Source organism: Callospermophilus lateralis, chromosome 7 (genome assembly GCF_048772815.1).
Source record: "Callospermophilus lateralis isolate mCalLat2 chromosome 7, mCalLat2.hap1, whole genome shotgun sequence".
Classification (NCBI taxonomy): domain Eukaryota; kingdom Metazoa; phylum Chordata; class Mammalia; order Rodentia; family Sciuridae; genus Callospermophilus; species Callospermophilus lateralis.
Genome location: NC_135311.1, coordinates 22,030,337 through 22,054,793, shown reverse-complemented (window position 1 = coordinate 22,054,793; position 24,457 = coordinate 22,030,337). Strand labels below are relative to the sequence as shown.

General features: G+C 34.5%; 1 protein-coding gene across 2 annotated transcripts in view; it reads right to left on the bottom strand.

The window, feature by feature from the left end:
• Positions 1-4,254: 4,254 nt before the first annotated feature.
• The window catches only part of Trim33 (tripartite motif containing 33), a 116,248-nt gene continuing 96,045 nt past the window's right edge, over positions 4,255-24,457 (bottom strand). The window contains exons 12-20 of one of the 2 annotated variants that reach the window (XM_076862901.1): positions 20,241-20,373; positions 19,001-19,064; positions 16,313-16,472; positions 13,858-14,207; positions 11,744-11,867; positions 9,503-9,577; positions 7,613-7,765; positions 6,261-6,311; positions 4,255-6,181 (exon numbers count right to left, since the gene is read on the bottom strand). In XM_076862901.1, the coding sequence (XP_076719016.1) occupies positions 5,969-6,181; positions 6,261-6,311; positions 7,613-7,765; positions 9,503-9,577; positions 11,744-11,867; positions 13,858-14,207; positions 16,313-16,472; positions 19,001-19,064; positions 20,241-20,373 (1,323 nt within the window). In that variant the 3' untranslated portion in view covers positions 4,255-5,968. The remainder of the gene's footprint in view (positions 6,182-6,260; positions 6,312-7,612; positions 7,766-9,502; positions 9,578-11,743; positions 11,868-13,857; positions 14,208-16,312; positions 16,473-19,000; positions 19,065-20,240; positions 20,374-24,457) is intronic. The other variant, XM_076862902.1, reaches the window with a different exon arrangement.

The following is a 24,457-nucleotide window of genomic DNA, read 5'->3' as shown; positions in this document are numbered from 1 at the left end:
ACACTTACTAAATGCCTACCATGAGCATATTCACCAGAGAATAAAAATAGGCACGATTCCCAACAGATGGATCTTACAGCTTTCTTCAGTCCAGGGATCTCTCATAAGTGCCAGGACCATGAACACCTGCACCTTATCTTCCCTTCAGTACCTCAAACTCAACATATCCCAAAATTCAACTGTTATCTTCTCCATTCCACTGCCAGATTGCTAGTTTTAAGGCTCACATGGATTATTTATAGCCTACAAGTTTGTCTTTAGCTCCATGCTTCCCCATAACCCATTCTTCACAGTTAAAGTGGACTCCTTGTTTAGTTTAAGACCAAAACATTTAAAAAAAATATTTCATTGAAAATATTTTACTGGCCTTTTGACTAGAAATGAGAATTTATTTGCCAGGAAGGATGAACCCCATCATACTTCTGAGGCCAAAACACTTTCACATCTCTTGCAGACTACTTGATGAGGATTCTGCTCAGTTATTCAGTTTATTTTACTACTCCAAGTTACACTAAATTGGACTTTACAGTTCTTGACATATATACAGCCCCCTGCCCCACCACAGGCTTCTGTATTACATCTTTTTTCACTCCCTCTGCTAGTTCACTGACCTATCTTATGAATGAAAGAGATTACTTCCCTGACATCAAAGTTTGGATTAGATCCTTCCCTGTGCATTCCAACTATTTCTGTATTAATCTCTATCACAACATTCTTTATTCTAACAGAGTCTAAATACTATAAGGCAAGGTTTATATTTTATCTTGTTGACAAATCTATCTCCAGAGCCTGGCACACATTTTTAAAATGAATTGGAATTATGAAGTCCCAACTCACAGAAGAGGGGAGGAAAAAAAAAAAAAAAAAGAAATTCATTTGAAAATGTTTTCAATTTTCTAATTTAATAGAAATAACCAAAACAATGTGGTTTTTCAAACAAGGCTTTAAACTAATCTAATACAACTTCTACAACACATTCCAGAGCATTATAACAAGAATTATTTACAGGCAGCTAATGTATTAAATAACCATGAAAAGAAAAAACTTGCTCTTATTACACACCAGCAAAAAACACAGGAACAGAACAATTAGAAACTGCAACCTTGTTTAAAAAAATTAAATATGATCATTTAGAGAATACAATACCACAGAAACAGCACTTTTTCTTTAAGAATCATATTGAAGGGTAGTTAACTATGTGCAAAAATAATAGTAATAATAATAAAGAGGGGAGGAGACCAGTTGAAATACTGGACGCAAGGAACTAGAGTAAGGCTGTGAATTTAACCCTTTTGTGTGTAGGTATGTCTACATAGAAAAATCACAGGCTTTCCAATTGCACAATCTTTGTTTTATAGGTTAATATACATGTTTTGCTGTTGTTTTTTTTTTAATGGATCTATTATTTATTTATTTATTTACTTTAGTTATCGGCAGACACAACATCTTTGTTGGTATGTGGTGCTGAGGATCGAACCTGGGCCGCACGCATGCCAGACGAGAGCGCTACCGCTTGAGCCATATCCCCCGCCCCTGTTCTGCTGTTTTAAAACATAGTAAATGCCTACATTTTTCAGACCAGGAGCAGACATGCATTTGATTCTCAAGAATGAAATTTAGGCCACAATTGAATGGGAATATTGCAATGGCACTTGCAAAATCATTTTGGTGCCTTCCCACATGTGAATTTGGTGAATTTAAAATAGAATTTTCAATTTTTAAAGATCACTGCTACAAAGGGCTAGACTTAATTTTATACATCCTATAGTTTAATATGACAAATGTGCCCAAATTAACTAAGCTTTAAGATAATTTTGTTTCTAAGATACAATAAAAATATATAAAAAACCATGTAAGCAAACATAAAGAAACCATGATGGAAGAAATGCATTTTGACCAAGTAAGACATGCTTTTGGCCAAGTAAAAGAAGTCATTATATTCAAGAGTACATGTTGAAATCTGAAATGTCTATGTAAACTGTGGCATATAAATTTTTTCCTTAAAAAAGTACCTTCAATTTTTTTTTTTACTCAAACACCTACTTTTAAAAAAATATGCAACTTTCCCCAATTTTTAAAATAAAATGCCACAATATATTGTTATTACCTCCAGCATACATTTAAATTTCTTAATTTTTTTAAAAGATAGATTGGGTGATATGCATACAAACTTTCCTATAAAATCACCATCCAGGAGAGAATTATGACATGCTATTAGCCAACAGACTTAAAGCAGTGTTATTGCTTTATCAAGGAGAAGATAACTGGGAGAGAGAAAAAAATTAACATCCACATCTGATACATGATCCAACTATAATACACCTTCAAAATCTTGAATCACCTTCAACAGATAATATAGGTGCACTAATTAAGAGTTCATGATGCAAATTTAAAACGATTGCTTTAACTGAGGGATTTAGGATGGGCAGATTTTATAAAACTACTCAATGATCCAGTGTTGAGCAGGCAAATAAGCAGTGCTGGTTCTGACAAGAAATGAGATCTTTCTTTTACGGGGTAGGGTGGGCAGTACTGGAGAGTGAACCCAGGAGCACTTCTACCACTGAGCTACCTCCTCAGTCCAAAGAATGATATCTTTGTTTCATGTGTTATATGTGAATTGGTGTAGAGTATAAAGGCTAAGGGCGAAGGGAGCAACAGCATCTAGTTCCATTTTGGATAGTAAGAGACAATCCAAGGGCATAGTCGGAAGACTTGAATCTACTGGCTTATCAACACTAATCACTAACAATTAAACGGCAGGATACCTGCTGAGGTAATTGATAAATCTACAATTTGCACACTTTAAAGCATTATTTCTTTGGATTAACTAAAAATTTCAAAATCTTTTACCAGAAAACAAATGAGAATTTAAATGACTTTTAAAATTATCTAAAATTCCCTTATGTAAGAAATAGAAGTTAGAAAAAACCAACTTGTTGATTCCCAAAAGAAGAATTTCAATAGTATATCTAATGCCTTCTCATTTCAGTGATGGTTTGATGTATAGAGTATAATCTACAATCTAATCATACTTTGGAACTTTCACACACTGCACCTTATACAGCAATTCCTTAGGCCAGTGAATCAGTGGAGCCAAGTGCTAAAAAAAAAAAAAAAAAAAAAAAAAAAAAAAAAAAAAATGGGGGTCAGCAGAACAGACTGAGGAACACTTTGTTCTCATTTCTCTGATGGGAGAAATAAACTGAACTGTGGCCAAAACTTTGAAAGCTTTTAAGGAAACATTGTTAGGTGGACTTTTCTCCAAATCTAAAATACTAGCTATAATAAATAAAATACTAGAATAAATTCTTAAAAAAGAATAGAAATGTGAGGATAACAACTGCCTTCAGGAGTTCAGTATTATTTTTAAACATAAATTAATAGGAAAAACATTTAACTGAACATTAATACTTTGTAACCACAGTTATGTTAGAACTGGACAAATAAAGTTAGAAACACAATGATCGGCGTGCAAGAAAAAAAATTTTAATAAAATTTAAACTGAATATCTCCAAAAAGTGGCTTATTGACAGCTATTAATTTAATACTACTTCCTCAGCAGTAAAAATAATCTTTGTTAATAGAAATGGAGCCTACTAAATGCTGACATTTATTATTTTATATGGCTTTTTAACTGACTGACTTAACCACTCCAAAATTAAAAGAAACAAAGACGGGAGGAGAATCTACCTAACATGAAAATGTTTTCATGGGAACACATTATCTTTTAGGGTTCCAATTATTAAAAGTATTTAATTAAAATTTGCTTTTACCTTCATTTGACAGAATCTACACAGGAATAAGTATTCATATGAAAAGCAAAAACAAAACATCAGAACTCAAATATCAGAACTTCATAAAATGAAGTTATACTTTCCAAAAAGTACCATTAGATATATTTTTACTTATTAAAATCATGGATATTGTGGCAAAAGGGGAGTAGGCAGAGATAAAAAGCATTTTAAAATTATTTTTCCACTTACAAAAAAAATAAATTCAAAAAATTTAAAAACCCTCTTCTTAGGAATTTGAAATTTGAGTGAAATAATAAAATAGTTTAGTCTATATTTTTTAAAAGCCCAATATACAATGAAAAGAAAAAGGAGAAGCTAAAAAGAAGTTAGAGATGAAAGAAGCAATAATAAAATTAATACTGTTTAAATATACCATTAGAAGGTCTGAATCATATTCCTGTTTACCCCCACCCCTTCCTTGTTAAGAAAGAAAAACAACCCAAAGAAATCTGTATAATAATTTCTTTAGAGCACTTTATTTGATTCAATACGCACTAAAAATATTTGCTTCTTAGACAATTATGTCAAATAATCTTAATCTATGGTCTGAATTGCTTAAACTGAATTTTTAAAAAGGTGAGTGATTTGCCACAAATCTGCTGACGTCTGAAAAATATTTAATGGCAAATTCTTCTATTTTGGTCACTTTATATTCTAATGTGTCCATACAAAAGTAGGACTAAAGTTTTTTAATCCAACAAAAGAGAAGCCTGTATACAGTCTAGAACACACATTTTGAATCTGAGCATCACAGATGAAGAGAAGAAAAATGAACCAGAGCCATGTTGGTTATCTGCCTCAAGTACTATAATCAGGGTAGCAAAGGTGGGTTTACTCCAGTAACCATTCAAGTGGGGATTGGCTCATTTTTAGGATTTACTTACAAGTCTCTTCTAAGTCCTTTAAGCCCCCAAGTCCATGCAAATGTCCCACTTGGTGGACGGATGAGTAATCTAACCCCACCGGGTTTATTTCAATATTTTGATATTTCAATAATAAGCTGCTTCTGAAGAGTTTGAGAAGTCTGTTCTCTATTAAAATAAGATAGAACCTCAAAATATGAATGTGAACATTAGAAATAGACAGCATATATTACAAATCCATTCTTGATAGGAACATTAGTAAGAATACACATTAGCTTAAAAAACAGGCTCAGCAAATGTTGCTGATCTGCCAGAAGTTTTAGTTCACTATTTACAAATAAGACAAAGTGAAATACAGAAAATTTTACACATTTGGTAGTTGACAGATTACTGTTTGCCAATAGTGGTCTATCAGAAAACTGATATGAAGGAAGACTGGATAAGAGCCAGTTGTCACCTTCTCAAATTCAAATGTACAGAAAACTAGATTTATTTTGAAACAAACATTCTGCCTTTCATGGGAATAATTGTATGATCAGATGATGTGACTGGGAAGTACAACTGTGTGGAAATGTTTTCTAGAAATGACTACTATAACTCTATATGATCCACTACTGAAAAGTTACCATAATTTCAGTAGACCACTGAAATTGATTAAATGATGATCAATGGTCATGTTTCCTAGACCCTAATTATCAATAGAAAATAAAATTGCTGTTTAGTTCTTTAAACCAATTGAAAAAACTAAGGCCCAACATCATCAAAATGAGAAAAAATATATATTGGCATGATGATTCAATTTATACCTGGTTGACATTAAAGTGGAATCTGAGTTACACTGATTTTTCACTAGAAAACAACAAAGTATGTTAATGTATGTGTAGGGGGGAGGCTTAAAAGTTGTCTAAATAACTGCGCTCTAATTCAAAAAACAATTCATCAAGCAACATGAGCCTTACATGTTTACTTGTACACCCAGTATCCTGCACCAATCAATACCACATGATCATAAACATTTGCAATTTCTAATAATCAGAGAATCATCCTCGTTAGTAACAAATCTTCAAGTCATTTCACTTTTACTTTTTGTTTTTACTTTAAAGTTGCAAATCGAGTTCTCTCCCCTTTTCTTGACAAGAATGTTTTCTGTCCATTATTTCAATCTAATACTGTATAAACGCTATCAGTTTCTTCAAGGAGGTGCCCACTGTAGGCAGGATATTCCAGCAACACTTAAATAAAAGGCTTTTTTTTTTTTCCTTTCCTTTCTTTCTTTTTTTAAAACAACTGATTTAAGTTCATGCCATTTTATTTTATATGTACTGGTCTCTCGTCTGACTTTAGGCGTTTTCTGCGGGGCTGTATAAAGTCTTCATCAGAGTCCTCAGTTACCTCACCATCATCCTCTTCCTGCTCAAATTCTGGCAAAGGTGCGAAGGTCCTGTCTGAGTAGATCTCTGTGAGTTTATCTTCAAAGAACAATGCAACTGCTTTCCCTGCCTGAGCTACTTCTGAATCAGCCTGCAAGCAAAAGATAGGAATATTCACCTATTGGTAATGCATATTCCTTCACCAAGTTTGCATGGTCTGAAAAGCTTACCTTCAAATTAATCTCTTGTGTGTCTGCATAAACTTGAACAACTTTCATCATCTAAAAAGGACACCAGAGTCAAAAAAAAAAAAGGGAAATTATAATCCTTTCTAAAGTTATGAGACTGCACAGGATTGGTGACGAAAGTCAGCCATACTAGGGAGAACAAATTGCTATAACCAGATTAAGTGCCTTCTAAAATTCTATAGAACAAGAAACCACTTTCTTTACAAAGTTCTGTTACTAAAGCTACTGTGAAACCTCAATAATTGCCTCATTCTAAATTAGTGAGGTTAATCTTAGCAGGAATTGGTCAGAACACATCAATCTATTCAAGAGAAAAACAACCAGATTCTATCTTTAAGGTAATATGTTAATAAAATTAAGTAGGTAAACTGGGTCTTTCTGTCAACTATAGTTCCTAAAAGCACATTTATCTGAAAGCAATAAAACTAATTAAAACTAAGACAAAAAACTTGGGACTGTATTTTTAAAATTTATATCAGTGAGATTTTAATAATTTACTCTGTGGCATATTGCTATAAAGATGACTAGACTTTTAAACTAATAAAGATTTTTTATGTTTTTAATATTAAAATGCCATCTGGATGCCCCCAGAAACTATCAGTAGACTTTGACTCAATGTAATTTATTTTACTAAGTCATATGGCACCCAAATTTCATCAGCAATAAAAAGATTTCAGTATTAATCTTTATAAAGATTTTACGGATTCTTATCCAATTCCATTTTCTTTTCCTATAATGAAAACTTCTACAGCAGCCTTGATTTTATCCCAAAGATAAATACAAAATGTTATGTAACACATTTTTTCTTGAGGTGTATATAACTCATTCTTATCCTCAAAAACAACAAAATCCTAAAGTTAATAAAGGTAACATTGTTGAAATCAGTAACTCATCATTACACATTGTGCAAGGTATTATTCAAGATGAGTCAACAAAGATACGTTCATGATTTTAAGGTTCTACATTTCTGTGGTTAAAAATAAAATCCAAGAACATAAGTACATATATATTTTCTATAAGTATCCAAAATACAGGTTATTCATAACCATACCCTACAAAATCTACTTAAACTGTGGGCTACTTTTCTGTACCCAACCCTCAAAGAAGGGATATTCAATAACATTCTTAATATTATTTATATACTCCAAATTATACACAGTAAACTTTCTTCTTTGGAGCTGTAAATAAAATCATTTTTTACTTTTGATGGGACTGAAGCAGGAAAAATGTCTTAATCAAATTAGAAAACTCCTTCAGGTAAAACAAAATCCAAAAACCAAATAAGCAAACAAAAACTAAAAAATTAATATTCTATAGGTTGGAAGCTAACATACTTCATTAAACCTTTCACAGTTCTTGAAGATCAAACGAACATCAGCCACAAAGTCATCTGGGATTTGGTAATGTTGGGAATGTTTTTTCTGAAGCTTCTTTTTCACGGTGGATAAATCCATTGGTTTCTTTATAATTTTATAGTAGTTTGGTATCTAAAATAAATAAATAAGGGCAGATAAGAATTTTCTAAAATGCCAAACTGATTTAGTTTTAAAATGCATAGCATATTCATCACATTAATAGTGGATATATTGGAGAACAGTGAATATACTTTAAATCTTCTGCCAATTATATAATAAAACCCAAATCTTATTGCAAAATATATGCCAATCTCCACGGCTATGGAATTCAAAGACAAATATTTAATAATAAGTAGACATAGAAAGTAAGCAACCAGCAGGGGCAGCCTTTACCAGTATTCTCTCTCTCTCTCTGTTGATGGACCTTTTTTATTTTATTTATTTATATGTGGTGCTAAGAATCAAACGCAGTGCCTCACACATGCTAAGCAAGCATTCTACAACTGAGCCACAACCCCAGCCCTATACCAGTATTCTTCTTGGGGGAACAGGGTGGGGTGGGGTGGAGTTGGGGAGGGACTCTAGGATTGAACTCAGGGGAGCTATTAGCCACACCCCAGCCCTATTTTATATTTTATTTAGAGACAGGGTCTCACTGAGTTGCTTAGTGTCTCCCTCTTGCTGAAGCTGGCTTTAAACTTGCAATCCTCCTGCCTCAGCCTACCGAGCTGCTGGGATTACAGGTATGTGCCATCGTGCCCACCTATACCAGTATTCTTAAGGCCATACTTGGCTCATTAGCAGTTTATGACTCCTGAAGAGTTTGTTTTTTCTAAAGGAGAAAAGTTACAAAATAGATTAATGTTATGATTAGAATATGATGTCTTATAGAAGATATCCTAGAAATTATTACTTATAAGTTTTAGCTCAGCAACTCCGAAAGAAAAATTGTTAAAACATAAAAGAATGTATTAACCATTTAGTATTCTTCTGACTTTGTCCATGGCCAAATATATTTGTACCCTTGTAAAATAAGTGAACAGAGAGCAACTATTTAAATACTCCATGAAAAGATTAAAAAAAAAATGAAAGCCATTTGCTACCTTGAAATCCCTAAACTGAAAAGAAACACTTTCTAGAATCAGATGACTACTACTTGTATAAAACACCATCTTTATGTCTAGACCTTTTGTGCTTTAAAATTAATTTCAGTCTATCCTATAAACTATCACTTAATATTCTTGACTGATTGAAGGCTCATGATGGCAGAGCCAGTGTGAAAGACTGAACTGTATATTTTTATTCAATTAGTATTTACATGGTTTGTTTTTTACCCAAGGTAAAGAATAGAACTGGAATCTTAGAAATAATTTAGCCTAATAATCCCACTTTACAGTTAAAAAGGAAAGGGGTATAGTTTCACCTAATTATAGAGTTACAGAGTTGTTTGTTGCCAGAACCATGAGAACAAATTTTTTTAACTGTAAATAATAAATACCCACTATGTTATCCGGTACTATGCTAAACACTTTATAATGATTATAATCCTTAGAATAACCTAATTAGGTAAGAAATACTATATATGTATTAAATTACCACACCACAACCCCATAAATTTTATGAAAGAGAGGGTTGGGGAGGAAGACGGAAGGGGAGAGAGGAAAAGGAGAAAGGAAGGAAAGGAATTAAAAAAATGAGATCAAGTGAAAAAGTAAATAGTATCAGAATATACTGTGTCTTAGATAAGCTGAAGAGCTTATTGAAGAAGCCTGAGTTTCAATACAGGTCCAGACTAAGATAAGAGAGCCCACAGTCCTATTCAATGAGACATTTTTCATTAGGCAGGTAGTATTAAGGTGCACAACTCACCGAAGCAGGAACAGGCTCCTGGAATTCAATACTTAATTCATGGCAATAGAGGTAAAGCAGAAGACGTTCACATTTCTGGCCCCCAAAAGAAAAGGAAAACACGTGAAGTATTTGTCTCACCTAATAAGACATTCTTGAGAATGAGAACAATATCACTACAAAATATTATTGGGGGGGGGGAAAAAAACAAACAAACCCTGAACATCAACCTCCTACAAAATAGCTATCCAAGTCAACTGAATCACACAACAAAGAAAACCACCTTGCTTCCAATTTAACTGAGATTACGTTTGTCTCTACTTTAAGGAAGTGTCTTTATTCTAATATAAGATTTTCTCAACTCATATTACTTATACAAATGGAAAGTGAGTCATAAAAGCAAAATGTATTGCTCTGTACAAAAACATATATTACCTGGTAATAAAAAAGTAAATAACCGATTATTATTGCACCCAATTATAATTCTCTGAGGCAGGAAACAAACATTATCTCCTTTCTTCAAATGACTCTATTCAGATTCAAAATAAATAAAACCTGTCTGTCTTCTCAATCTAATTACAAACTCTTTTTTTTCATAGTTAGGACACTGACACACATTTTATATTTATAGTTTTCTATTTATTTCAACTTCTTTAATTTATACATTTTAAACACATACTTCCTCCTCAGATAATGGAGAAAGGATTTTGTGTGTGTGTGTGTGTGTGTGTGTGTGTGTGTGTGTGTGCGCACTCGCATGTGTGTATCAGATTAGAAACCAACTTGATCAGAGAACTATGTGACAGATATTTTGCCTCTGGAAATAAGACTACAGATTAGATCACCAGAAGTCTGAAGTGAGGACAGAGCTCTAGATTTATTTTTTAAATGATAAAAAACTGTTTTGAGGAATTTAAGCAAGGAAAGGAAGTAACAGACTTGTTTATTTATTTTTTTAAAAGAACACTATGCAGTGTAGAAAAATGGAATTTAGTTACAAAGTTATAATAAAAGCCCAGATAAGAAATTATGATAGGGGGCTGGGGATGTGGCTCAAGCGGTAGTGCGCTCGCCTGGCATGGGTGCGGCCCAGGTTCGATCCTCAGCACCACATACAAAGATGTTGTGTCTGCCAATAACTAAAAAATAAATATTAAAAAATTTCTCTCTCAAAAAAAAATATTAAAAAAAAAAAAAAGAAATTATGATAGGGTGAGTACCGTGACACACATTTATAATCCCAGTGTCTTGGGAGGCTAAGGCAGGAGGATCATAATTTTGAGGTCAACTTCAGCAACTTAGCGGGATTCTGTCTTAAAATAAAAAAATAAAAATATAAACAACTGGGACTGTAGCTCAGTGGTAAAGTGCCCTTGGATTTGATCCTCAGTACCAAAAACAAGAGAGACCAAGAAAGAGATTATGATAGATGTCTAGGGTGGCAATAGTGACGGAAGTAGGAAAAGTCATGTTTGAGTATTTTTTCATTTCTAATAGGATTTTAGTCTGAGCAAGAGATGAGTGGTGGTGCCGTTAAATAATGGAAAACATGCTGGGTGCAGTGGCGCACAACTGTAATCCCAGCAGCTCAGGAGGATGAGGCAGGAGGATGGGGAGTTCAAAGCCAGCCTTAGCAAAAGTGGGGTGCTAAGCAACTCCTTGAGACCCTGTAAAATATAAAAATAAGGGTGGGGATGTGGCTCAGTGGTTGTGTGCCGCTGAGTTCACTCTCCAATACCCCCCATCCCCCTCCAGTTTTTAATGTTATTTACTTTTGTTTTTTGAGGTAGGGATTAGAAATCAAGATTTTTGTTGGGGATTGTAGATGTGGCTCAGTAGTAGAAGAACATTTGCCTGTATGGGTGAGGACCTGGGTTTGATGCCCAGGACTACAAGGGGAAAAAAAAAAAAAAAAAGATTTTCACTGAGACACGATAAGTTTGAAGAAGCTGAATATAGAGGGCTGGGAATATAGCTCAGTTGGTAGAATGCTTGCCTAGCATGCAAAGGCCCTGGGTTAAATCCCCAATACCACCAAAGGAAAAGGGAAAAAAAAAAAAAAAAGTTGAATGTAAGAGTCTGAAGCACAAGGTTTAGTAACAAAGATTTCAGAAGTTATAAATGATGAAATCAGATGACAATAAGATTATAAAGTAATAGGTTATGAGCCTATCTGTACATTATACAGAAAAAAAAAAAAGAGGATGTATCAACAAGTAACTACAGAATCCTCAGTAACAAATCAACTTATTTGACACTTACCCTTTGGTCCACCGGGCTTAATCCCTGTGCTGTTTTCCCCTTCTTACTGTGTTGCAAATTATCACAATCATATTCAACTTCTGGCTTCCCAATATCTCTGCAAAATGTGCATATCCAGTCCCCACTAAACAGGGAAACAGGCAATCAGTCCAAGTAATTACATCAAAGTCTGCTTTAGAAACCCTAGTTCTCTGGATGCAGGTCTCTAGTTTTCTTTAGTTTCCAATTTTGAAAACTGTGTGAAACCCTCCTACTCCCAAACTATTCCAACTCATCCTTCAAGTGATTACCTTCAGGGAAAATGTAAGTGGCAACTGCAGTAAACGGGCCTATGTAGTCATAGCACAAAAATGATAAGTATTTGCTGTATAAGACCAAAGACCAATTCTCTCAGGTCCCCACAGTACCATAACATGGACCTAGTCCCTGAATAAAAAAAAAAAAAGAGTAGAAGACATAGAATTCCTCAGGTATATTATACTGTTTTGGCATGCACTAAACATGCCAACAATAAATCAAGTTTTTTTCATGGCCAATCAAAAGACAGAAAATACAAACACATATCTGTAAGTACAAGCATGTAGACACACACTGTGTATCTTTTCTTGTTTGTTTTTGTTTTTTTGGTACTGGGGATTGAACCTGGTTCAATTTTACCAGACTGAACTTAACCACTGAAGCATATCCCCAACCCTTTTCTCACTGAGTTGTTTAGGGCCTCACTAAGTTGCTGAGGCTGGCGTTGAACTTGTGCTCCTCCTGCCTCAGACTCCTCAGCCAGTGGGATTAGGTCTATACTTTGTTTTGTTTTTTAAATATTTTTTTTAATTGTAGATGGACACAATATCTGTATTTTATGTTTTATTTTTATGTGGTACCAGGGATCAAACCCAGTACTTCACGCATGCTAGGAAAGAGATCCACCACCGAGCCACAACCCTGAGCCTTATACTTTGTTTTTATCAGGATTTCTATCAAGCTATAAATTCCAAAATGATTCATTCACATCTCTATTCTCTTCTTCTCTCTTTATAGATTCAGAGATATACTGATACATACATCTAGTATATATCTATCTATTTGGTACTTTTACCACGGAGCTACATCCTCAGCCCTTTTGTTTTGAGGCAGGGTCTCACTAAATTGATGAGGCTAGCCTTAAAATTTACCATCCTCCTACCTCAACCTCCCAAGTTGCTGAGATTAAAGGCAAGCACCTCTGTTCCTGACTTAACTATTATTTAAAAAGAAATTGGGGCTGGGGTTGTGGCTCAGTGGTAGAATACTTTTAGAACTTCTAGCATGTGTGAGGCACTGGGTTGGAACCTCAGCACCACATAAAAATAAAGGTCCATTAATAATTAATACAAATTTTTAAAAAATTGTTGGGTGGGGACTGGACATACATTACCACTCAGTGGTAAAGTGTTTGCCTAACATGCATGTTAAAAGTGCTTGTCAGCAGATACAAGGCCCTGGGTGAGATAGATCCCCACAGTGCGAACAATAAATAAAATGTAAAATTAAATTAAATTTGACTTTGGGAGAGGGGCTAGGTAATCAAACCCAGGACCTATGCATAATAGGTAAGTCCTCTACCACTGAGCTATAGCCCGAGCCCCAAAAATTAAACTTACAAGTCACCTTCAGAGGCAAACAGACTTTCTCTAGCTCACCGATTCCCTTGCTCTTCTCCATCTTAGGAGTTTTACCAAATTTGCTTACAATGAGTATAAATTGAAGGCCAGGAGATGACATCTACTCTTTAAGTTAATACTAAAGGAATAATAGGTTCTCTGTTTTATAGAAATGGTATGTTTTGGTTAAGAAGGCCATTTGTAGCCAGGTGTGGTAACATTCACCAGTAATTCCAGCTACTCAGGATGCTGAGGAAGGAGGTACTCAAGTTGAGGGATGGCCTTGGCAATTTAGAGAGACACTGTTAAAATAAAAAATAAAAAGGAGTGGTAATGTAGCTCAGTGATAGACAGTTCCTGGGTTCAAACCCAATTATTGCAAAAACAAACAAAAAAGGGCTTTTTGCCCTGAATAACTTTTTGCTATATTTTTAACTTATGACAATGTAAAACAAAAATGATTTATATCACCAGTACCTTGGAAAGCTTAGAAGTGTTGGAACATGACAAGTTAGGTGAAAGACCTTTGGACACTTTTCACAGCACAAGAGATCCCCTCCATTTTGGCAGACAGCACACCAGTCTTCATTTGGGTCATCATCTTTGCTGTTGCCATCTCCTCCGATCCTTGCTGACCTGTGAATCAGGCTTCGAATTGGAGACTTTCCATTAACTAGACTGCTGAGCCCCGACTGTTTGCAGCTTTCATTCGTATCTGTAGGTTCAGTTTTCACATGGTTTTCCAGGCTCGCTAATGCATCCAACTCACTTTCTAGATGCAAGTTGGTTGAAAGAGGTGGTGTCAAGCTGCTCTCAGGACTGCTCAACTGAAAGAAAACAAAGACAAATTCTTGGGAAAAAAAAAAATCATTTAATCCTTATTGCATGCAGTGTGTGTGTTATTTAAAAGCTACATCGATATACATACTGACATAACTTAAAATTATTTTATAAATGATATTATTAACTTTGATTAATGGTCTCAAAAGAACTCTAAGATTACTTATGTGATTCTGGGATACCTGTCCCTCTATTACTGGTTCACAAAGATAACAAGGAAATTAATTATACCATTAAATACACTGAGGTGTGCCCAGAGTTATAGAGAAATGATAACAGCACGTTTTTTCCACAACCAGAAGCATTCTATCCTATCCTTCTGCTCTCCTATCATTCTATTAATATAGGAAGATTATGACATTGTAAAATCTTTCACCAATTTTTTTTGTGTCCATTTTTATGGGGTACTTTGCAAATTAAGTTTTGAAGGGAGGTGTGACACTGCTTTAAATCCAAGACTAAATCTGTTGCTCTCTAAATCTATGTGTATACTATGTTGAGTATACTAATACCCTGAGATAAAAATTTCTATGTTCCATGATATGAGAGCCTGCAGAATGGGAGAAAATCTTTGTCAACTATACTTCAGATAGAGCATTAATCTCCAGGATATATAAAGAACTAAAAAACCCAAATAACCCAATCAATAAATGGACAAAGGAACTGAAGAAACACTTCACAGAGAAATATGGTCAATAAAATAAATAAAATCAGCATACTGTAGTGATGTAGTCATACAAATGTTCACAGCTCAATTCGCAACAGCTAAGCTAGGTGCCCTTCAATAGATGAATGGATAAAGAAAACGTGGTACATATATACAACAGAATATTACTCAGTCATAAAGAAGAATGAAATCCTAGCATTTGCCAGTAAATGACTGGAACTGGAGACTAACACACTAAGCAAAACAAACCAATCCCCCCAAAGCAAAGGACAAATGTTCCCTTTGATATGCGCCTGCTGACTCACAATAGGTGGGGGATAAGGGGGGAGGGGAGGGCCAGAGAGGGGAATGGGAAAGACTGTAGAATGAACCACACACAACTTTCCTTTGTTTATATATGAATATGACCAGTATTAACATCACATCATGTACAGCCACAAGAATGGGAAGTTATACTCCATATTTGTACAATGTCAAAACACATTCTATTGTCATGTATAAAGACAAATTTGTATAAAGACAATGTGTTCTAAAAAGAACAAATCTTTAAAAAGTTTTAAAAAATTCTCTATGTTCCAATCATGTAGAAAGTAAGATAGAAACCTGGGTAGAAAAACAAAAAAATCAAAATTTTTAAAATAAAGAGGGACTTGTGCTTTCTTCATTCTGAATTATAAATTTTATAAAATATTCCATCCTAGAAACTCTAGAATGGTCAGTAATTCATAAGCCAAAAAGGCAATCTTCCCATCCCAAGTATTTGATCAATTAACTTCTTTCATATCAGCAATCTTTCTTTTTTTGGGGGGGGATACCAGGGATTGAACCCAGGTGCACTTAACCACTGAGCCACAGCCTCATCCTTTTTTTAAAATTTTGAGACAGCGTCTTTGCTAAATTACCTAAGGCCTTGTTAAGTCACTGAGGCTGGCTCTGAACTCATCTCAGCTTCCCAGCCCACTGGGATTACAGGCATGTGCCATTGCGCCCAGTCCTGGTCCCATATACCAGCAATCTTAATGCTGAGCTCATAGGTCATGGACAACACATAAAGACATTTTGTTGCCTGACACTCATTTCAAATATCAAGATGATCAATACATTCAGAACAAGATAAAACTCAATTCAGCATCATGTCAAAAATACTAACCAAATACAAATTCAAAGATAATTTCAAATGAGTACTTAACACAATCAGTCAGATTTATAAGATTAATTGTAGCTGACTCTTAGACATACCCTGCTGCTCCCCTAAAACCACACAAAATAAAACAAAACTTGTTAGAAAAAGAGACACTTGTATCTATCAGGCACAAAAATTCAAAGACAAATGAATATACCTAGAACCCCTATTCAGTCTGATACACTCAGGGAATCAGTGAAGTGACCTCCTTAACCCAATGTCAGACCCTGGTAGGAGCTTACCATGCATGCACTCCTCCTGCCATCTTCAGTCTTTTCTTGTTTCACAGCTCCTGAAAAGCTACATATTTCATCTTCAGTCCCAGGTTCTTGCTTGACCTTCACTGGATCAGATTTGAAACTAAGGCCAGTCTTCTCAGCTGTTCTTCCTGATGATCCACAACTAATAAAAATAAACAAATAAACAAATAAATAAATAAAACAAATAAAGGTCACATGTTTATATGGTGTAAATTATCTTTTTTTTTTTAATTTTTAATATTTATTTTTCAGTTCTCGGTGGACACAACATCTTTGTTTGTATGTGGTGCTGAGGATCGAACCCGGGCCGCACACATGCCAGGCAAGCGCGCTACCGCTTGAGCCACATCCCCAGCCCCTGTATGGTGTAAATTTAAAAAAGAAAGAAAGATAGATAGATAGATAACATTAAAGTTAAAGCAACACACAATCATTTCACAGAAAATAAGGACAACTTACAAAGCAGTTAAGCCTAGCTACAAATCTCTTTAAGAATGTAAAGCAAACATTCAGAAGACCCTAAAAATACACTTTATTATTTTTATAGTAAATCATTTAAGGAGTCTAGAAAAAAAAAATCACTTTTCCATGAGTCTCCCATATCTGAAATGCTTGGTTTCAGAAGTGCCTGAAATTTCAGATTTTTAGATATCTGTATATACATAATATCTGAGGGATGGGATCTAAATCTAAAAATAAAATTCATTTATGATTCTTATATACATTATTTGCATAGCCTGAGGGTAAATTTTATGCAACATTTTTAGTGCACACTGCATTATGACTATGACTAACCATGTGAGGTAGAATAGGAATTTTCCATTTGTGGAATTAATGTTAACACTGAAAAAATTTGATTTTAGAGCATTTTGGATTTCAGATTTTCACATAGGGGTGCTTGACCCTTAGTATAAAAGGATTGCTTCTCTTTCTACTTTCAATTAAACAATACAAATAGTGGTTCATGGGGGTGGGGATGTGGCTCTGTGGTTGCCTATTATTCACAGGTTCAATCCCCAGCACAACAAAAACAACAATAAAAAGGCTGAGGCTGTATCTCAGCAGTAAAATGCCCCTGGGGTTCTATCCCCAGTACCAAAACAAAACAAAAACAGCAGTTCAGCAAGACTCATCTAAGGAGAGATTATTTGGGCTTGTGAGAAAAGGAGACTGAAAGGTAAGAAGCAAACAACCTGGAACATCCTTATATATGATTCAAAATCATCAAATGAGTGGCAAAAGGAGAGGTATAAAACTAATTACTTTTACCTAAAACACAAAAACAAAATCACTATTAAGTAAATAACTGGTAAGACTAATGTTATATAAACCCACTCAGTTTGTATGTTCTTTCAAAAACTAACAAAGATTGTGAGTTCAAAGCCAGACTCAGCAAAAGCAAAGTGCTAAGCAACTCAGTGAGGCCCTATCTCTAAATAAAATACAAAACAGGGCTGGGGATAAAGCTCAGTGATGGAGTGCAATCTCATGTGCACAAAAACAAACAAACAAACAAACAAACAAAATAAACAAAGAAAAAACACCCCATTCATGTAATATCTTAAATAAAACTGTAAACTACTCCAAGTACAAAAGAATAAAAAACAGTCAATGTTTATTATATTTTATCTTAAATATACACACACATACACATTCCTATATCTTAGCTCTACCCACTGAAAAGACTTAAGAAACAATGTACAATTTAGTAGTAACATATGCCTACTAACATGACTAGGATTTCTTAGAAAAAGGGCTGATTTCAGGACAGAGGCAAGAAACATGCAAGATGAACCTGTCACATTGTTTCATAGGAAACAAGTAGGCTAGGATTATAGAAAAAGTAAGAAGCAAACCCGAAAAACCTCTGACAAGCCAATTGAATAGCTTAAGCTTCAACAAAAATAACATTTATAGTGGATTAAAACAAAAATATGGGTAAATATATGAGTTCATTAAAGGTAATAATAAAACTAGTTGCTTAGTCTTGGAGGATGCTGGGAATCAACTCATTATCATGAAAGAAAGTTAATAATAAAAATTTGTCTTGCTTTCCGAATTAAGCTGATAAATGATAACAGAGTCTATCTCTTTATAAAAATATCCTAAACTAATAAAGAAACATGAGAATCAGAATAATGTTTTTCAATGATCATTAATGGTTGCCACCATATACACACACAAATGAATATTGTGTCCCTGATGGACACACAGTACTAACATGAAGTGAAAGTATTCTTGTCCTCACTTCTCCCAAAGCAAACATGAAATATGATCAAACCTCATCGGAATGTCAACATACACAAAAAACATATTTAAAACATTTAAATGACAAGATGGGGAAACAGGGAAAGCTCTGTAGGAGAAACTTTATCTACAAGGAATAAATTGATACAATTGGCTACCAATTTTTCTAAATGTGATAATGGTTCTATGCAAAATTTTAAAAAATTCTTAGTTTTAAGGGATACTAAAATGGTCACAAGTGACATGATATCCGAGATTTATTTCAAAATAATACAGCCCAGGAAAGAATGGGCAAAGGATCAGTAATAACTTAATCAATGTTGAAACTATGTGACAAGTATATAGGGACTATATAGTCTACTTTTATTAAATGCTTGAATTTTTTCATAAAATGAAAAAAGTTATTAATACCATAATACTCACCTGCCTCGACTGCCAGTACTAGAGGTACTAGGGGGTCTCACTGGTGTGTGAGAATTGGATAAACCTAAAAAATAATAAGTCAAACTGAGTACCAATGCATATAAGAATGTTCAGAATTCAAGGCTACTATAATCCAATTCAGAAACTCCTGGAAATAAGAGCAAAATCAGTGATGGCATGTATAACCATTGGCAGACATCAACCAGTTTCTCTTAGCAGAGCCCAGACATCGCCTTAGAATCCTCTTCAGAATACTACTCAATCAACAAAACTACCATATCAAGAGAAAGCTATCTTTCATCCCTCCCCCAGTCACTTGACAAAATATTCTACTTACATACCCTTCATTTGTTTTAGAAGTCCTACAATAATTCTTATTATACCTTAAAAATTTTGTGATTCAAAAAATGTTAATGATGTACTTCATGTAAAATCTACATTTATATTTGAACTCTCCTTGCAGAAATAATGAAGTGGTCTACCTCAGTAAGAAAAAAGTAGGGTTATATCAGAAAAATGTATTCCATAACCACTTCTGGATTGTTAACCTATCTAGTAGTGCTTTAATCACGTATTCCTGAGTATTCAGCTGAATAACCTTGTAGTAGGATCAAAAAAAAAAAAAAAAAAACAACCGAAATTTTGAAAGAGAGCTACACCTAATGGGTTTCCAGTGATTTTTAAAAAATTATACTTGGAAAATTCACTTGTCATTCTTCAGTTTTTAAACAAATCTTAAAATTTTAAACTCTTCAATCTGTATTGTAAATATATAAGATGGTACTTAGCTGTTTGGCCAAACACTATTCTAGCTATTACTGTGAAGATGTATTTGTAATTAGCATTTAAGTAACAGACCTTGAGAAAAGCAGATTATCCTTCACAATGTAGGTAGGCCTCATTTAACCTGCTGAGACTTTGAGAAGCTATTTCTCTCCACTCCCCTAAAGGAATTTTGCCTACAGATTCTGGAATCAAGACTGTAACATAACTTCCCTGAGTCTCTAAGCAAGTCAACTTCTACCTGTACATTTTGGACTTGACAATACCCACAGTCACATCATCATGGGAGTTAATTCCTTAAGGTCAATCATTCAATCTCTTTGTGTGTGTGTGTGTGTGTCTTCTGCATCCACCTCTCTCGTTTCTGCTTTTCTTAAAAAAACCTTTCTGATACAGATACTAAGAGAGTTTTTTAAAGGTGTTAAAGAAAATGAGGCAATATCCCTGTTTGCTTTACCTGATGATCCTGGAGATAGGGCAGAGGGTCCTGGGGAAGGATTCATGGTGCTTGTAGGCTGTGGGGGTAGGTGACTGCCTGAGATGTATCTACTTAGTAGATTATCTAAACTACTTGAGCCAGCATCTTCCAACTAAAGGGAAAGAAGATAAAGATAAATTTGCTTTGATTAAAGCAGAGCAGAGAAGTAATCAATTTCATTACTGTCACTACTTATATTTAGTCTACTAATAAACTAATAGATTTTCTAATATCAAGCTCAACTTAATTGTTGCTTCTTTATGCTTCTCTGAGAATTCACACAGTACAAAATTTACGTGAGTTGAGATTATAATTTATATTAATCACTCAAGACAAAAACCTAATGATCCATTAAATCCTGTATGTTCTATTATGAAAAAAGTTTGGACACTTTAATGTTTTCTCAAAATTGCTACAGGACTGTACTTATCAGTATTCTTGTCCCTAGTTTCCTTCTCTCTATTTCAATGTCCATAGCCTTGCCATAATTATTCACCCAAGTAGAAATGCAATTGCCCAAAAAAGGCAATAAAAAGTTATTATAGTCCACAGAAAGCCTGGCATACAAGGCCTCTTATTATACACATGAAACAGAGTCCACAGGACATCTGAAACTGTTTGTACTTAAGAGACAGTAGAATAAGAACAGAGGACCCAACACTGTGATTTTGGTCAGGTTCCCAAAAAGTTTCTGATCTTTAAAATATCCCATCTACAGTGCTGAACTGTGATGACTGAATGAGAAAATATATAAGCAAGAGTAAAAAGGTATTAGTAAAGCATGAACTCTACCTTAAATTTGTACCATTTCATACAAGATATGGTAAAATTGTTCTTGCTACTCTTCTTGCTTATAGGTCTGTTTGTATCTATACTTGCCGGCTTTTCTATCTCCTCTCCGAGTAGGTCAAACTTTCCAACCCTTTGCCCCCGTGCAGGGCAAATGCTCTACTACCTAACCACATTCCCGGTCTCCAGATTATTTCTTATACAACTCTATTTCTGATTCAAGAGAAAAGCGAACACATCTTGCTCTTTTTTTCCCAAGGGGCATTGGTTTTTCACAACTACAACAAAAAAGGAAAATGATAACATCCAAGTACAGGCTCTGGAGGAAACTATACATATAAACCAAAGTAGAGTTGGGACTGATAGCAATTTACAACATACCACAGGCACAGAAGATCCTCCTAAGTAAATAGGACAATTTTCTCAAAGTCCATAAAAAGTCTCATGACAGAGACATGAAAGACTAAAGGTGAGAGGAGGCTGTGGATTAGATGGAAGGACAATTAAAGGATAATAATAGTTGTGTCAATTTATCCTGAGGCCATGACTATTGGCTAAGGAATCACTTGTAAGCTCATAACTATCCCTAGCTGTACCTCAAATTAACTGAAGGTTTGGGAAGAGGGAGGATGCTAAAGGTAGGCCACAGATAGATGTAGGGCTACATAGCACCTAAAAACAAATGAGAAGACACGAATATCCCATATTATCTGCCTCTACTTCCACTTCATTTATATTTTCCACTTACAACGTGAGTCTCTGACTGGACATACAATCCTAAGGCTACAGGAGTGAAGGTTAGAAAAGGTGAACAAAGCTATATATAAAATGGCCTGATAACATTATAGTGCCCAACAAGGAAATGCCACCAAAAACATTCATTCACCTCTAGTTTTCATTAGACATGAGTCAATAAAGTTAAAGTCTTAATTTAAAAAATATCAGCTCATTTATTAAACCAATGTTTTTATTTTTAGCATCCTTGAACTGCATACAACATATATATGTAAGTGTTACATAAATAACTTCTATGATACAAAAAGGAAAAAGAATTCAATAGAAAAATGAGCCAAGACATGACAAAAGACAAAAGATAATTCACAGAATAAAAATAACTCATGAACATTAAGACAGCCAAACCACACTAAGGAGATGAAAATAAAATCAACAATATCATTTTGCCTATCAGAAAAGATGGACAAGAAGAATGCGTAATTTAACCCTGTGTTGGGAAAACAGGGCAGAAATAGGTATTTTCAAAATGCTGGCACAATGTTTTTGAAAATGTCAATAGCAAAATTTAAATGTGTAATCACTTTTGACCCAGAAATTATACTTGTACCAAGCTATCTTACAGAAGTATTTGTATGAAAGTGTTTTCAATTACATGCTTACTGTGCCGAAATGCAACTTTTTATAAATAGCACTAAAGCATAAACAATATACAATAAAATAAACGTATTTAAAGAAACTGGAAAACCAAACTGAAGAACAGTGAAAAAAATCATTATATCATCACTCTCCTGCCCTCTCTCAACCTGTCTGCAATCACTGATCTGCTTTTTGTCAGTTTAAGTTAGTTAGCTTATAAAAACCCCTAGAGGTTTTTTGCTGTTGTTGTTGTTGTTTGTTTTTCTTGGTACTGGGGACTGAACTCAGGGGCACTTGACCACTGAGCCACATCCCTAGCCCAATTTTATATTTTAATTTAGAGACAGAGTCTCACTGAGTTGCTTAGCGCCTCACTTGTGCTGAGGCTGGCTTTGAACTTGCCATCCTCCTGCCTCAGCCTCCAGAGCTGCTGTGATTATAGGCATGCACAATTGTGCCCAGTCCCCCTAGGGTTTTATGTAAATGGAATTGTACAGAATGTACTTTGTTTTTTTCTCATTTCTCTCTCTCTCACATTGGGGATGAACCCAGGGGCACTTTACCACTGATCTACATCCCCAGTCTTTTTTTTTTTTTTTGAGATTAAGTTGCTAAGGCTGGCCTCAATTTTGTGATCCTCCTGATTCTTGAGTTACTGGGATTATAGGCATGTACTACTGCAATCAGCTCTCTGACGTTTATGCAACCTGTTGTTTGTATCAAGTTCATTTCTTTTTATTATTAATATTTCAATGTATGCATAATTAAAAGTCTAACTAGAAAAATATTTATTCACTTATCTGAAGGGGGACATTTGGATTGATACCAGGGACTTATTGCAAAATAAAGCTGCTATGAATTGCTGTGTAAATCTTTACATGGCATATATTTCCTTTTCTCTTCAGCAAATACATAAGTAGAATGGTTGGATCACTGTGGTACATGTATGTTTAACTTCTAGGAAACAAAGAAGCTATTTTTCTAAGTAGTTATTCTATTTCACATTTTCACCAATGATGTATGAGGCCTCTAGTTTGTCCACTTTCCCCAATATTTGTTATGAGTCTTCTAAAACTGTAGTCATCTTAATAGGTGTGTGATGTTATCACTTACTGGGTTTAACTTTCATTTACCTAATGACTAATCATGTTAGCATTTTTTCAAAAATGCTGCTTAACTTCTGATAGTGAGATATGAGAAACAAACCAAAGGTTCACCAACAGAGGGCTTAATAAAAAATGTGTGTGTGTGTGTGTGTGTGTATATATCTCCCTATCCCTCCAACAAATCAAGAAAATTGTATGAACTAATATGAAAAAAGTACAAAAACATAAAACTTTCAAGACAATATTTATACTACATACCAGGCAAGTATGTATAGTACAATCTCATTTTCTGTTACTTTTTATTTGTATATATTTTTGGAAAAATATCTGAAAGATTGTACACCAATTAGTAAAAGTGCACTTGGTTGGGTGAAAAAAAAATTGGGGTTAGGGTTAGGGTTAGGGTTAGGGTTAGGGTTTTTTTTTTTAAACTACAATGTTACTTTTATAAGGTCTAGAGGTCTTTTAAAAATTGAGTACATCAACTAATAGGTTTCAGGGCTAGAGTTGTAGCTCAGAGGTAGAGAGTGCTCGCCTACCATGCGTGAGGCACTGGGTTCAATCCTCAGCACAACATAAAAAATAAATAGCTCTAATTTCAGGGAAAAAAAATAAATTACGTTCTACTCTACAAGAATAGCTCTAATGATCAGTACTAAGATAAATCAGCAAATATTCAAAGTTTGGCTTTTGTATATATTTTATTTGCTTTGCATAATTAATGCTACCTCATCTGCTCTCTATGTAGCCTCCCACGAGTTTCTTTTTACTACACCATTCTATAGAAGGTTAATGGGGAAAGTAGGTGACTTCAAGAGACAGAGATTTCTTCTCTATTTTTAATTTACATTAACTACTTTGTTGGTGCTTTTGTTGTAACCACATCTAACTGCTTGTTTTTGCCCGACAGGGTGGCACATGTCTTCAATC